The sequence below is a fragment of the Micrasema longulum genome, unplaced genomic scaffold (genome assembly GCF_059751315.1).
Source record: "Micrasema longulum isolate JH-2025_06_02 unplaced genomic scaffold, ASM5975131v1 h1tg001896l, whole genome shotgun sequence".
NCBI classification, from domain to species: domain Eukaryota; kingdom Metazoa; phylum Arthropoda; class Insecta; order Trichoptera; family Brachycentridae; genus Micrasema; species Micrasema longulum.
The window spans coordinates 77555-93944 of record NW_028279070.1 but is presented as its reverse complement, the minus strand read 5'-3'; the positions used below and the strand labels follow the sequence as shown (position 1 = coordinate 93944).

At 31.3% G+C, this 16390-nt stretch overlaps 1 protein-coding gene across 2 annotated transcripts in view; it reads left to right on the top strand.

Annotated features, from left to right (window-relative positions):
• The window catches only part of LOC148273609 (cubilin), an 88206-nt gene that overhangs the window by 38863 nt on the left and 32953 nt on the right, over positions 1-16390 (top strand). For both annotated transcript variants that reach the window (XM_088238434.1, XM_088238433.1), the window contains exons 3-5: positions 7448-7614; positions 7876-7959; positions 11040-11257. In XM_088238434.1, the coding sequence (XP_088094560.1) occupies positions 7448-7614; positions 7876-7959; positions 11040-11257 (469 nt within the window). The remainder of the gene's footprint in view (positions 1-7447; positions 7615-7875; positions 7960-11039; positions 11258-16390) is intronic.

The following is a 16390-nucleotide window of genomic DNA, read 5'->3' as shown; positions in this document are numbered from 1 at the left end:
TGCTTTACCCAAATACTTAAATTTAAGGGGCCATTTGTAATAAGTTGTAAATAACTTACTCTTATAAAATACTTATCAAGTTGGAGTAAAGCAGGGTTCGAGCCTCGAACCTTTGATCCGCGAGTCCGTAATACTAGCCACGGGACCACAATCCGATTCAGGTTTTAGGATTTTTACCCAAGTAGAAAGCGCTCGTCCAGGTTTTCGGTTATATTAAACACTTGTAAATATTTCTAAATTTTAGTTTGTCCAAATGTTCGTAGACAAAAGACTGGATTTCACCCCCTCGGGAGTCATTAAGATTAATAAATAACAACAGGGATGGAGAATACCTTAAATAAGGGAATATGGAAGTATAGGCATTTACAGGGCTTATTACCTGTCATTGGCTGGTTCGAGTGGCCACTTTACACACTGTGTAACATTCACCATTTCGCCTATGTTTGAACATCCATATTTCTTAAATTCTTCCATTTGTTGATTTTAGTGAAGTTAAAGAGCTGAAACCTTTATTGCTGTGAAGAGATTCATCTGACTGAATTGACTGAGTGGCCACTTTACACACTGTCTAAAATTCACCATTTTATTTAAGTGGCCACTTAAACCAGCCAATGACAGGTCATAAGCCCTGTAAATGCCTAGACTTCCATATTTCCTTATTTAAGGTATTTTCTATCCCTGTTGTTTTTTGTTAACTTGTAAATATATTAGGTATCCGCTCGGACATGGACTCGTATGTTAAAAGAGATAAAAAAAGGGAAAAATAGAAATATTCAAATTCCATGGCCTATTATGAAGTCATACACTTATGTGTGAACAATCTTATTGACTAGAAAAGTGTTTTTGACTCGATGTCTGCTCTCCTTAATTTATACACCATTTGGCATGGATTTTTTATCAACCTTTTTTTTTATGCGCCACTCAGACTTAAAATCATCATCATCGTTCTCAATCTACATTTAATAGTATACAGGGCGCTCCTAAAGCCAAATTGGCCAAAGACCCCAGTGAAATCGTAAATCTCCTGAAACGTGCTGATAATTAAAACAATATGCTAACACTAGAAAAAAAACCATAATAAAATCAAAATAATGGTCCTTGATCGGTTTTAGAGGTTTGGTAATCTCGGAAACTCATTTAGAAGTTGTGAATGAGTTAATGTCAGAAATGTGGAGGCGAAATCAAACATCAATCATCGCCATTGTCGAGAAAATAATGTTTAAGCTCGATAAAATCTTCAAAGATAGGAGAGCGAGTAATAATACCAAGATCAAGCTCATCAAGAGTTTGGTCCACTTCATTTACCTATATGATGCAGAAACATGGACCATCAAAGCAGTTGAAAGATAAATAATTGGCGCTTTTGAAGTGTGGTGTTGAAGACGCATGCTCCGAATCTCGTGAACAGCTAGACGTACTAACAAATCCAGCCGTCGGGAGTTGAACTTTGACGGTTTAACTCTAGTTTGCCTAAGAAGCATTTTCCAATTTTTTGGACACGTTGCGCGTAACAATAAGGATAACCTCGAGCGATTGGTGGTGGTCGTTGGCACGTAGAGAAAAGAGGAAGTAGAAGATTCCTTACACGTTGGACCGATCTGGTCAGGTCTGCGGCAGGCACCTCAGTAGTACAGCGATGCGTGCAGTGCAGTCAAGGAATAGTTGAAGAATTGTAAGGGCAGCTACAAGGGGTCACGATCCTCAGTCATGAGGACGGAAACTAAAAAGAAGGGAACTGTATTTGTAAACCAACAGCGTTTCTTGATAATTTTTAAACAACATTTTTTTATTTATAAATCGTATGGCACAAAGTATTTTACAAGTATAATACGTTGAATTACATTCCCAAGAGTTACAACAACTCAATTCGGGACATTAATAATATTAACAATTAGAAAATAACACATATTTATTTATTTATTTATTTATTGATTTACACGCCCAATGGGCTTTTACATATTTTAGAAATTACATTTAAGTGCAGCAGTGAAACATAAGTATGTAAATTTGGTTAAAATAAAAGATAACATAAGAAAAGCTAAAAAATACAATAATAAGTAACAATCAGGAAATGTACCAACATAGGTATATGGTACATAGAAAAATATTTAAAAAATTTACATATGAAAACATACACGCATACATATACATACATATAAGTTTATACATTATTAAAGAGATACATGAGAAAAAGAATTAGTAAATAAAGAAAAATATTAAGAAATTTTACATAAATTAATTTATAACCTTTTGAATACTTAACCTATATTTATATAAAGACAGACAAAATATATCAACTTCACCATACTCGTTACCTAGCCGGTGTAGTCTAGGTATTGGTGAATTGTAATAATAATTGTGACTGCCAGGAGATTCAAAAAATAACGTTAGCTGCCGAGTATTTCGAAGAGGTACTTTCAAGCTGATAACACTAGTTAATTCCGGGACGTCCAATACGCCATTCGCTATTTTATATAAATTTAATAAGTCATTTATAATCCTTCTTTTACATAGAGTTGACATATTTAGTGTACATAATAAATTATCATAATCAATATTTTCAGCGGGTATATTAAGTTTGTAATTGATGAATCTAAGGAATTTACGTTGTACTCTTTCTAACTTTAAAATATGAACATTGTAATAAGGTGACCAAATTGTTGAATTGAATTCTAAATTACTTCTAACCAAGGCAGTAAATAGCACTTTGAGGGTAGTGATGGAATTAAAATCCTTTACAGTTCGCTGCAAATATCCAAGACATTTCATTGCCTTATTAGTGATGGTATCAATGTGAGGAATAAATGTCAATTTTTCGTCAAAAACTATCCCCAAATCCTTTATTTGTGTAACTCTTCCCAGATTGATATTATTAATGTTGTAATCGAATATTATGGGTTTTTTACTTCTTGTAAATGATATTACACAACACTTGTCGATATTTAAATAAAGTTCATTTTTCTGGCACCAGTTGTACAGCCTTACCAAATTAGACTGAAGAACTCCACAATCGGTATCAGAGGTAACAGTTTTTGAAATTTTAAGATCGTCGGCAAAGAGAAGAATGTCTACTTTCTCAAATATCGACACAATGTCATTAACAAACAAAGAAAACAGTACTGGTCCCAGGTGGGAGCCTTGGGGTACCCCACTAGATGCCTCAAACTGATACGAGTTATAACCGAATACTTTTACTAAGATTTTCCTTGATGACAGGTAGCTTTTAAATCATTCCAAGATATTACCAGTAATTCCCAATGAACTAAGTTTGTGTATTAAAATATTGAGAACAACAAAGAAACAATGCAAGTTTAGCACCTTTATAACTAAATGTCGCACAACAATATATACGCTTAAACCTTTTCTTACACACGCAGAGTAAAAATACATTAAAAAAACGCTTTTAAGAATCAAAAAAAGTAGTGAATCTACTAAGGGAGATAAGGTCATTAACATCACATGCCATGCAGATGATGCTGCCATAGTGATGATGAAAACATATCCATCTCAGTTAGTAAACATCTGGATGCCTAAAAAATGTCGTAAAGTACAATGAACACATGATTATTGGATTTTACTGTGGAATATAAAAGTTACAAAATAAATATTTCACGTGGACCATGACGGGAACGTGTGATCTCTTGCATGGTAGATAAATGCGCTGTCCACGAGGTGAAGAGTTGAAACAGAGGAAAGAAAAATATTTTTTTCAACCATTCGAGGCGTATAAAACGAATGCATTATAAAAAAACGATTGTGTTTAGAATTACACGGAAAATTTATTTTACAGCGTTTGAATCGAATAAAGGTCATTTTAAATATGCTAAACAAGTATTTTATATTGTAATAAAAATGAATGACAAGCCATTTCCTTCAAGAATATCATTCCCTCGAGCATTAAGCGCCTTATACCGATGTTTTCCCAAAGGGGTCTATGTGAAGGGAAGACATTTAAAAGAAAATAAAATCTACAACCGTAAAATTTCAAATAAAATCACTATGTGAGTAATTTTACTTTAAAGAGTTCACCAAAATCTTCGTTTTACCTCTGCTGGGATTTTAATGTATCATTTTTTTCTGTATTTTTATTTGGCACCACGAAAGGCCAGGTCTAATAACAGAGGTGAATTACATCACATAACAACAAGGCTCGATAAAAATCAGAATTATTTTTCGTGCTCTCACCGAGAATCGAACCTGGAACCTTCCGTGTCTGAGTCAAGCGTCTTAAATATTACATCATGAAGGCCAGATTTCAAAAGTGCTTATTTATTTATTTATTCATATATTATATCAATGACGGTTTCTGAACATGTGCATAAGCGCAGTTCACTGCCAAGTAAAAATAACATAAGCAAAATGCGAAATGCAAAAAATAGGAATTAATTGCAACAATTTATGTATTTGGTGTTAAAATAAATTTCGTCGGTTTTTTTCTCAAATTTAAAAATAAGTACCAGAAGTAAAAAAAAATGGTAAAGGTTATATGTCATTCACAGAAAAATGTTTTTTGCTTTTACGTTACACATATTATTTTATTTTATTTCAAGCCTTCGAAATTAACACGAACAAAAGAAGAGGTCGAAAACGCACACTTTTATCATCTTACTATTCCATTTTAGAGGCTTAAAGTGAAATAAAATAATATTTTTAACGTAAAAGCAAAGACAACACATTGTAGAGCACAAAATTTTGTGTTACTTTTGTTGTTCATTTTTATATTCGTAGAAAAACGCACACAATTTATTTGAACACTTAAACTGAGAAAAAGGAATTCTTTGCAATATTTTAAGTATATTTTATTCAATAGGTACTTTAAAGATCTAGTAATATTAATTCTAACGGACGACCTTCTTATCTTGTCATCTCATGCATGCGCTAATCGTCACCGTGTATTTTTATACGAGCGTTTACCCTAAATTTGTATGAAAAATACCAGATCTGGTAAAACTGAGGCTTGAGCGAGATAGACTATGCTTTATAGTAGTGAATCACGCGTTAGAGGTAGAATACAATAAACATAATCCGTAGTTCGCTTGTAACGTCAATTTGAACACGTGTACTAATAAAACACTGGAAAAAATTTATCTCATGTAGTTATGTTTAGTAAGAGTACAATATTAGTTTGTAAAAATCAGTGAATCAACAAAAATAACGCCAAATTTAACATCCCTTAATCCTCAACTTTGAAATGTTTTTCAAAAAAGTGATTTTTTGGAAGCCTAGGCCTTATTTTGTGCTTGCTGTAACTTAAGACTGTGATTGAGCCTCTTGACCTGCCGTGGTGCAAAAAAACAACATATGGGAAATGGGTATTTGTTTGATAGATAAAGGGAGATTCTGTTTAGGTAGTTTTGTATACTGTAATATACACATTGTATAGTTAATACCAAATTCTATTGGAATTCGACACGATTGATCGCACAGTGCCTAAAAGCGTCTCCTTCGGGATAACACGGCGGCTGTGACGTCACGGTTCCTGTCGGATCGCAGTATTACCAAACACTCGTGGGAGCAGCGCCAGCGTGTCACGCACCGTCCGCTCGGCCCCCGCGACCAGAACGGACGCCTCTAATTGGTTTAAATCAGTCCGGCGAATTTGTCTCCCCTACGTTCATGTGCTCCTGGTACTTAAATCTCAATTGAACTCTGATTGACGTTGGTTTGTTAAAATAACAAATAAAGTAAAGAAGTTTCAGAGTTGACCTGACAGTAAAGAGATTATTTGATCAAATTTCGATCGTTGGTGTTAATTAAACATTGAAGTGTTTATTATGCATTTCTGAATAACTTTCTTTTAACAAAAAGATGTTAAAGCTACCAGATTACAGAAAGTTCCTCCAGGCTACTTTTCTCGTTAGGGAATAAGAAGTCTTTCATTGTATGTGGGCATCGTCAAGAAGACATTAGTCTATTGATTGATTTGGTGTTTATTTTGTAGAACTCCATATTTAAACTTATAATATTAGAAATCAAACACTGATTTGAGTCTACTGAACACTTCATTTTATTTTTACAAAAAAAATAAATAAAAACAAAAACTTCGTGACAATTGTTTCGCCTTGTTAGGTCATTTTTAAACAAATGTGAAGATTAGATGTATAGAATGTCCTAACATAGTTATAGTACTTACGTAGAAAATAAAAATAATTTTATAGCATGTACATTAATCATAATTGAGGAAAAAACCAATAATACAAATAGAAAAACCCCTTTCAAGGCGACACAATTGTCACGAAGTTTTTGTTTTTATATTTTTTATGTTTATAAAAATAAAATAAACTGTTCAGTAGACTCACATCAGTGTTTGATTTCTAATATTAGAAGTTTAAGACATAAGTCCTTAAATGCAGTGTGAAGTGTGTGGTAGGTAAGCTGGCGGCACCAGAAATTATATTTTATTTGGAAAAAAATAAAATGGAATACTTTGTAAATGCACGCACTAATGTCGATATTACCAACAAATTAATTCGCCAATCTTGAGAGCCAGTTGACAAAAAAATCCATAGATTTCTTAAAACAGCTTGCGGAATGAAAGACTTAAGTGTGATTTTTTTTTATTTTCGTGAAATGTATCTAATGTTTTCATTTAGTAAATGAGTAAAGTCGATTACGCAACATCTTCAGAACTAAACATAATTATAAAATATAAATCCAGGAAATTAGTTACTATTTATTCAGAATGTTCCCCAACCAACTTGAATTATGAATGAGGAAGTTCAGTGGTTTTTAAAAAAAAAATATTTGTTAATAGACTGTTAAACTAAGTCAAAATTATTTTTTTTTCATTTTTATATATCGTATTATCGGCGCTACAATTTTTCAAAGTTTTGTTTTTCTGAAAAAACTCCGCGTGTAACGTCAGAGGTTCATTTCCGCTTATTCTCATTCAGTTCTTCCCATTGGTCCAGAAGCGACAAGCAGACCGGAAATCTTCCATAGCTCTTAGATTAAAGGTTGATTCACATGAACCAGTGACGTCATTTAAAGTAGTGCGTTTTTATCAAAATATTTATTATTATTTTTTCTGTACATTTTTAAGAAACTTTGTTTTACAATTAAATGCTCTAATTTTTACCCCGCGTAAGAAAACATTTTTTGTATCCAATTTCCCGTAGGGCTGAAGTTCCTCATTGTTCACAAAAAAACATGATCTCAATTTTGCACAGATAAAACAGAATGTTTCTTTAACACATGCCAAATTTATGTTATGATAATATACCTACATGTTACCAACTATGATTGTTTGATTTTTTTGCGTAGATTCTAATTTTTAAATAAAAAAATTGCGGTATAATTTTTTATTCATTTATTTAAATCTTAAAGTAAGGCACACATTTCATATATATTTTTATGTGTGTTCTAATAATGGATCAAAACTTTTAGACCTGTTCTCTATCACCAAATATTCAACACTTATTTATTGGTATTCTGTTTTTTATTATAGATTGTGGATGGAAACGCGAAGTCTGACGTATCCAATAGAAAAGATCCTGGACTGTTCTGTGGAGAAGCGGAACAACCTCAAACATTCATCTCGGAAACCAGCTTTGTCAAGATCCTCTTTCATACTGATAATTTCACGGATCAAACATACTTTTCATTCGATTCAAGGTAAAACATAAATATTTTTACATCAAACCCGCTAATTAATGGCTGTATAGTACTCTCTCTAATAGAAGCAAACTCAGGCGTACCACGAAATTTTAATAAAGACCTTCACCTATTAAAAGTTTTATGTTAAATCAACATGAAGTGAGGTCTATTTTTATAAAGGTTAAATAATATTTTGCTTCATTTTCTATTCTATGAACGATTGATGAAAGTAAAAATGATTAATGTGAAATAAAATCGAGAGTATTTATATTTTTTCAGAGCCGAACAACAGTACGAAGTATATTTGAGGTACGGACAACATCCAGAGTTGTACCCAAATAGAAGAGGGGAAGTTGTAGCAGGGTGAGTAAATTTCTTTGCTGCCATTTTAAATAATATTTTTTTGAATAATTCATTAATTAACTTGTTGTCGTTTTCAAATGAACTTGCGGATTTTATTTATACACTATCTTGAACAAAAATGTTGTTAAAATAAAAATATTTACTTAAAAATACCAACCGTATTAATATTAAAACATTTAAATCAGTAAGTGAATTAATCAGTGGAACTTATTTGTTATTTTTAAAAAAATACTACAGGATGACACTTCAATCTTAGATTAGATCAATAACAGCTTTTGTAACTCTAGCGACACCGTCAGACTGGTATGGTAAATGCATTCGGAATTTAAAAAAACTTACTTGAATGAAATTACCACACACTTAAATTTTACAGTATATGCGATATATTAAAGTGTACTTTCAGCTTTTTATGGACTGTACTAGTCTGAATAAAAATCAATGTCGCGAGAGCGATAAAACCGGTTACTGATTTAACAATGTAAGTTTTTCAAAAAATTATAGCCAATTAATAACTCAATACAGTCTATTCAAATCTAAGCTCCCCTTTTTTTTGTGTGCGTGACAATAAGTTTTCATATAAATCATTATGGCATGCTTACTAACACAAATGAAATTAGTTTGTTTACTTGGTCCATGGATAGACACTAACACATTGACCTAGGGTTATTAAACATTCAAACTTACCGTACTTATTCGACAAATTGTCAAACTGATTAAAGTCACTGTTTTAGATTAGTTTCTTAAACCAATTTTCACCTTAATCAATTTTGTATATTGATTAAACACGCAAATGGTTTAGAAAAAATACGGCTAAAAGTTAAAAGCTCCTGGGCTGAAATCAACCCCCAGAAAATGTTAGCTGCGACCTTTTTGGAAAAAATTTAAAGGGCAACTAATTAATTATTAATTATTCAATCGATCAAACGGCCATCTTGAATACCGTTGCGAAGATGAGCTATTAATTGGCTTTTTATAAAAAGGGGAGATTGATTAATTGGATTTGAATAATTTAATCTGGATTACGTAAAAATCCATTTAGAGATTTCGTGCAGAACCTCATGAATAAGAAAGCTTTTGGCCAATTTTTTAGCTTAGTCAGTTTTGATTATTCTATATTATTTGAAAGAATTTAACTTTTGAGTTTTCTTCTTCTTTCGAAACTTTGGAATCACAAACAAGCACACTTTCGCGTTGGTATGGAAATATTATTATGGATGGATGTATTTTTGTGTTTCGTACTACGTTTTTAGCGTTTGGTAAATTAAAGGTTGGAACCGCCTCAGTTGAGCATTGAGAATAAATGTGAGAAGGGCTTTGAATTACAAATTCAAATAACAAGTATGACAAAATAATGATTATTAATAATTATTATTAAATATTAAAGCATTAACATCGTGGTTCGACATTTTAATAAATGTTGGTCAATTTGTTCATATAACCACTTACCGACTTTTCTTTGTCTACCGGTTTCGAAATGTACCCGTCTCTTCATCAGAAAACTAATTAGGCACACTAATATTACATACATGTATTTGCATGTTAGTGTAATTAGTGTACTAGCGAAGAAATCGTAGTCTTCGTTTTCTAAGTTAAATGTGTTATTTTAAACGCGTAGAACCCAGTTGAGTATTTTTATAAAAGAAAATGTATTCTTTCGTTTACGATAATTTTGAAAATTTTAGAGAAATTAATAAACAAATGCATTTTAATAAACAAATAAAATTAAAATAAATCGGAAATGTTTTTAACTTTTATTTTATTTTATCACCAAACGGTTTTAAAGCTACACAAGCTTTCTTATTAATTTAAATCGAGTTGTGGTCCTGTGGCTAGTGTTAAGGGCTAAAGGATCAGAGGTCCGAAATTCAAACCTCAATCTACCCCAACTCGTTTTCCATTTTTTTTTTTTTTTTTTGAAAAAAGAAATATTTGCGTTCTTATGATTTACCCAAATATTTAATTTTGAGGGCCATTTTCAACGAGTTGTAAATAACTCACTATTAGAAAATGGAATCGAGTTGGGGTAGAGTGGGATTCGAACCGCGGACCTTCGGTCCGTGAGTCCGAGACACTAGCCACAGGACCACAACCCGATTTTATCAGTATAAGAACGCTAATATTTCGTTTGCTTTAAAAAATAAAAATACAGTTACCAAATCATCTTGTGTAGCTTCAAAACCATCATCATTCCCTTTTCCGCACCTAATGCTGCATAGGGTACTGCATTGGTACACTAATCGCAGCGTATCTTGATCATTTTTGTTACATGAAGGTAAGATGATCAGTCTTACGCTTCAGGTACCAGTCCAGGGACTATAAAATATTATATAGCAAAAATACCCTTTTTATTACATGCATATTTTATAGGCCGAATCATTTTTAATTCTTTTTTTACTAATAATATTTCATTGATCCCAAACTTTCAAAATTTTCCTTCTAAAAAACACGCACTATCCTTGATTCAAACTAAAGATATAAACTCTTTTTTCCATGATATATTTTGTTGTCCTTTAATAATAAGGAATACTTTTATGTTTTTTTCTTACATATTTATTACTTCCTTTTTTTATAACTATAAAATAGAAAAGTACCTCATAATCTTTTATATATTTCTTTTCTCTTTCTTATATTATATGAAAATATTATGCCTGTCAATTTATTAAAGAAGTAAAAATTCATAAACATTTCTTGTATACCTACGAACAGTCTTTGTGGGATTTTTTTGTTTATTATTTTTACTGTACTGTAATGTATTTCATTGCTATGTAATTATCCTTTTTTTATGCTCTGTTTTAACCTCTTATGTATCTTGTAAAAAAAATAACAAAAAAATGATTATTTCAACCATGTCGGGAATTGAACCCGAGACCTATTGCAAGGCTGGCTAACGCGCTGACCATTACACCTTAAGGCCGGTTTTGAAACCGGTCGGTAATAAAATATTAGAAAAACAGTGTTTAAAATTAAAGTTGTTTAATTGAAAAAAAAAATATTGTGCTTGAAATATTTTTAAAAAGGTAATGAAACCATTTACTTTCGGAGATTGATAATGTTAATTAATAAATGAATACCTTTACCAGGTCATACTGCGAACGCGTTTTCCGAGATTGCCGCCTACAGACTTGTTACGTCCAGTCGCCTGCCTACCCCGGGGTGTACCCTCGCCATCTCCACTGCAAATACCACCTCAACACCCGCCTGCCCTTCATCAAGCTCTATATTGAGAACGAGGAGTTCAACATAGATGGCCAGCGCTGCGAGAACATTATGACTTGCCCAATGCGACCCATCACGTCGGGTAAGTGGAAAACATCATAAACATATTTCAAGCATGTCCATCACACCCCCCGACTCCAAAATTCCTAGTCACACCCACTCACCTTATACTGTGTGCGTTTTATAAAAATATACTACATAAAGTGTATTATTTTCATTTGTAATTAGACCCTGAAGAAGGCATTATGTTGCGGAAACTTTGTTTCAACATCGAAATTTATTTTTTTATTTATATTTAGTTTTAAAATGAACAGAGTTTTTTTGTTTTTGGTCCTGACTAGCTAGAAATTTCCAATGTGTAGGAATGACCTTCTTTTTTACATGTGTTTTTTTTATTTCAATAAACGAATCTTAATAAATTCAAATAATTATAATAACATTTAAAAAAAATAAAAATAAATATAAATTAGAAAACATGCAAGTAATGATAAAAAAAATTGAATCATAAATGTAAACTAGAAAATAAACTATTAATAATTAGAAAATAAAACATTTATGTAAATTTGAAAACAAACCGATAATAATAAAAATTAAATCAAAAATATAAATTAGAAAATATACCATTAATAGTTAAGAAATTAGGCATAATTATTATAAATTAGAAAACACACCAATAATAATTCAAAGTGAAGCATAAATACAAATTATAAAATATAGCGTTAGTAATTAAGAAATTAAACATTAATATAAATTGGAAAACATACCGATAATAATACGAATTGAAGCATAAATATAAATTAGAAAATAAACTATTATTAATTAGAAAATAAAACATTTATTTAAATTTGAAAACAAACCGACAATAATAAAAATTGAACCATAATTATAAATTAGAAAATATACCATTAAAAGTTAAGAAATGGGACATTATCATTATAAATTAGAAAACATACCAATAATAATTCAAATTGAAGCATAAATATAAATTTGAAAATATACCGATAATAATAAAAATTGAAGAACAAATATAAATTAGAGAATATACCATTTATAATTATAAAATGAAACATACGTGTAAGTACTAGTAATAATAAGAAAATTTAAAAAAATGTAAATGAATAAACAGAAAAAGTAAAAATAGCATAGCAATTCAAATGAACTAATAAAGGCTGTGCTAAAAGAATTCTTTACACGCGGTGATGTTCTGAAGTTCAGAGATTTGCAAATGGAAAAAAAGGAGAAGTATACTGTTAAATAATTCCTGTTTTATAATTTACATGAATTATATTATTCAAAAAAAAAAAAAAAAATTGCCGGTCAATTAACTAGCGTTCACTTCCACTCACTGCCTACAACCAACTGATTAAAAGAATTTCTGTTTTGTTTTTGTTTCTTTCACACAAACACCGGACACAAAACAGCGTTTCTGTTTTCCTAGTTGTAAGTTCTATTTTCGTGATCTTTCTAGTACAGTAAAACATATTTTTTGTGGGATTAGGAGTGTGAAAATGTCCACTTGAAGATCGTTCAAACCCATCATCATTTAAATAAGTAAGAGAGATGCATAAATTATTTAACCCTTTGTAGACTCGTTTTACACCATAGCCACACAAGAGTAAAAGTAGTGCATAAAAGAACAAGTTATTTTTAATTTGATTAAATAATTACACATAATATTTTCAACTCGATCAAACCCTGCCACTATAATATGCGGTGACGTATATTTATTTATTTATTATTTATACGACCCAGGCAAATTACAACATAAATATAAAGAAACATTCAATGTACGAAAAACTTAATCAAAAGAACATAAAACTATGTTGCAAAGACCAACAAGGGCAAGAAAACAAAATGATACAATATATTTAAGAACATGGTCAACATACAAAATTTCGAGCTAAGCTTTGCCAATCTATTTTCATCCCACACTGTGGTAATGGCGAAGAGATCTACCAAAAGCCGGAAAATCTATCCCAAATAATTCCAAATTTTGAGACGAATAAATTAATCTACACATTCTGGACTTTGGGGCATAAAAACAAAACTTGCTTTTAGAAGATTTGATGAATTGCAAATTTTGACTTCTGGTGACACGGTTGGGTATATAAAAATAAATTTATTTTAACAAAGATAGGACACCTTTTAGTATTTTGAAAATGCATATAAGGTCCATATCCGTTTTACGTTTCTCCGATGAAAACAGATTGCCTGATTGTCCGAGCAAGCATGCCACTTTTCTTAGAAAATGAAAACATACTCGATATGGTCAATATGAGTCCAATAGAATGGAGACCAAATTGGAGAAGCATATTCTAAATAGGGTTTTGATGGTATTAATATTTTTGAAGTTAGTCGCATTATATTGATAAAACCGAGAAGTTTGATAGATGTGTTTACAATATTATCAATGTATTTCCGATAGGAGAGTTTAGTATCTAAAGTAATTTAAATATCCTGTATTGAGGAAACCATTGAAAGGAAAAAAATATTCTGCTTGTAGTCGAATTGAATAGGTTTTTTTTTGTGGCGAGAAAGATATTACTTTACATTTGTCAATGTTAAGTTGAAGGCAATTGATGTCGCACCATTTATTAAAACAATTAATATCCTGTTGAAAAAAAAGACAATCATAGGAAAAGTTTTTCCGTCTCATTTCCCTTAAAACTGTTCTTAGGAGTGCTGCTCCTACCAACGGTCATATCAATAGGTAGCTGTCGTCCTGAGTTGTGCCGCAGTCACGCAGGGTATCAACACCAGATAGATCCCCATTTTTGGAGAATATTTTTTCATCGAGTAACACCCACCCTTGGTGTGTTGAAGGTGATCCATAAAGAATACGGTAAATGTTTGCCTATTTGTGGATCTATCCTCAATTCTGCTCAATGATCCTGTTGCCACAGATTCTCTATTGATTAAAAATGTTTCACAAAGTTAGTGTTTCAAACATAAAATTTATTTTCATTTTACGACTAAAAGTCGTTCAATTAAATTTACTTGCCATGTTTTCGTTCAGAAATAATACGAGATTTTACGACTTGAAAATGAAATTTTACTTTGTATTTATGAGAATAATCATTAAATTGAGTTAATGGTAGTCTCTCATGTCTGAATATTATACTTTTTATAATTTATAAATACATTAAAGATAATATTTATCATTAGCGTGCATTCTACATAGCCAAACAAGCAATGAAATAATGTCAACGTGCTGATCTGCGTGATTCTACTATACATAGGCCAAAGCAGTTAATTAATCCTTCACTGCAATTTTTTACTAATTCTTACTAAAAAAAAATATTTGCGTACATTTTTTTATGTAAATACTGAGAATTTTAATAAATTTTTGTGAAAAAAAATGTGTTTTTAATTTTGCAGTTTTATTTTCATATTTTAGGTATGTAGATAAACCCATAAAAGGTTAAAATATCCAAGAATATTAGCAAAAAAAGAAATAAAGTTTTTTATGAACGTCTTTTTATCTATAGTGGATGTTGCGGAAACAATGAGCTAGTTCAGCCCTACGGGAAATCGGATACAAAGCAAAAGTTTTATCTTCATTGATCTGGGTGTTTTGGTGTATTTCTCATTAGCTCCTTCCATATTATCTTAATTCCACCTGCTGACAAGCCTCTAAATGAAGGCTTAGCGGGTTATTCCATTTAAAAAAAAAACATGCGTCCTAATTTAGGAAAAAAAAAATATATTCAATTTACGAACTTACATTCTAAATTGAAATATTCTTCGTATAAACGATAAGAAAGAGCATATATTTTATGATACACGTACGTCTAATGTATTTAAACCAAAGTTCTCTACTTCTCACTTCTTAGGTAAATATATATGGGGAAATATTGTTCTTAGTCTTACGTACCTTTGAGTATCATACAAATGAACATGAATGGGGCTCAAACGGCCATTATATATCATAAATCGATATTTATAGCATTTAGGGTAAATGGAAATGGTGGGGGTGGTTCCATTTCCCAAATGGAATTTCCATCTGAATGACAGTTTGGTTAAACTGCTTTATTGTGTTGCCGTCATGACTGGGGTTGGATGTGACAGTGTGAATGGACAAACTTGGAGTCGTTCACTTGCCAATGTCCGTATTTGGCTTTAGTCACAAATCAGGAGTAGAATCATATAACTTAACTTATTAAGAAGGAGAAATGCTTAAGCGGAAATCCTGAGACAGGTGAATCTGTCAGAATTAACATAAGCTTTGTATATGTGATGAACTAATTACTATGCTGAAAAGCTTAAAAAAAAATTGCCGTTGTTCTGATAGATGATTTGGCGTTTATTTTGTAGAATTCAATTTGAGTTTTTTTTTTTTTTTAATAAATCTTATAATGCAACGCATAATATACATAAGCCATATTTCTCAGAGTTACTTCAACCCATAAATAAAACATAAAAAAAACATATTTAGAAAAACGATACAAAGCTAGTTTACCATTTTTATAACCATATTTATCAGTATCTATTGATTTATGCATCACTTTTGTAAGTTCTCTGACATTTCATGATCAGATTAAAACAGTTTGTTGTAGTTCGTTGAAGATATTAGGATTCGTCTTGCGTACTGCCAAGGTTTTTTGTAATACACGAGTACTGAGAATTCCTTATAACTCGTTGGTGCAAAGTAGACTCGAGAGTGGCTCAATGATTTGGGGACCGTGTGAGTTGAAGTAGGTACTATCTTATGGTGGAGTTTAGAAGAAATTTCTTCGGTTTCTATACATAAGATACATACATACGGTGGTAAATCTAGGACTTAGCAAGGTCGTAAAATTAGGTTTAATCTTGATTTGACCGTACGTTTATTTTTTTATTCTGATTCAATGTATTTAATAAAAGAAGACCGAGAAAGACATGGCATGACCAAATCCAACAAATACTTGAAGATGGACATGTCAAATGTCGGAATAATCGGCGCGAGTCCATGAGAAGATGTATGAATGTAGAAAAAGCGAGATCTGTATGCAAAGATATAGTGTTGTGGCGTTCTATCCTCTCTGCCCAAACTTACGGAGAAACGGCGTGATGGTTTGTTGTCGTTGTTGTTGTTAAAATATGTTATTTATTTTATTTTGGTTTCAAACGTGTGTGAGAAAAAAAGTTACCATATTTAAAATTAACCACTCTCAATACTAGTCTTTAATGAGTGATTAAGGAAGAGTAAAAATATTGATGTTTTTTGTTGATATTT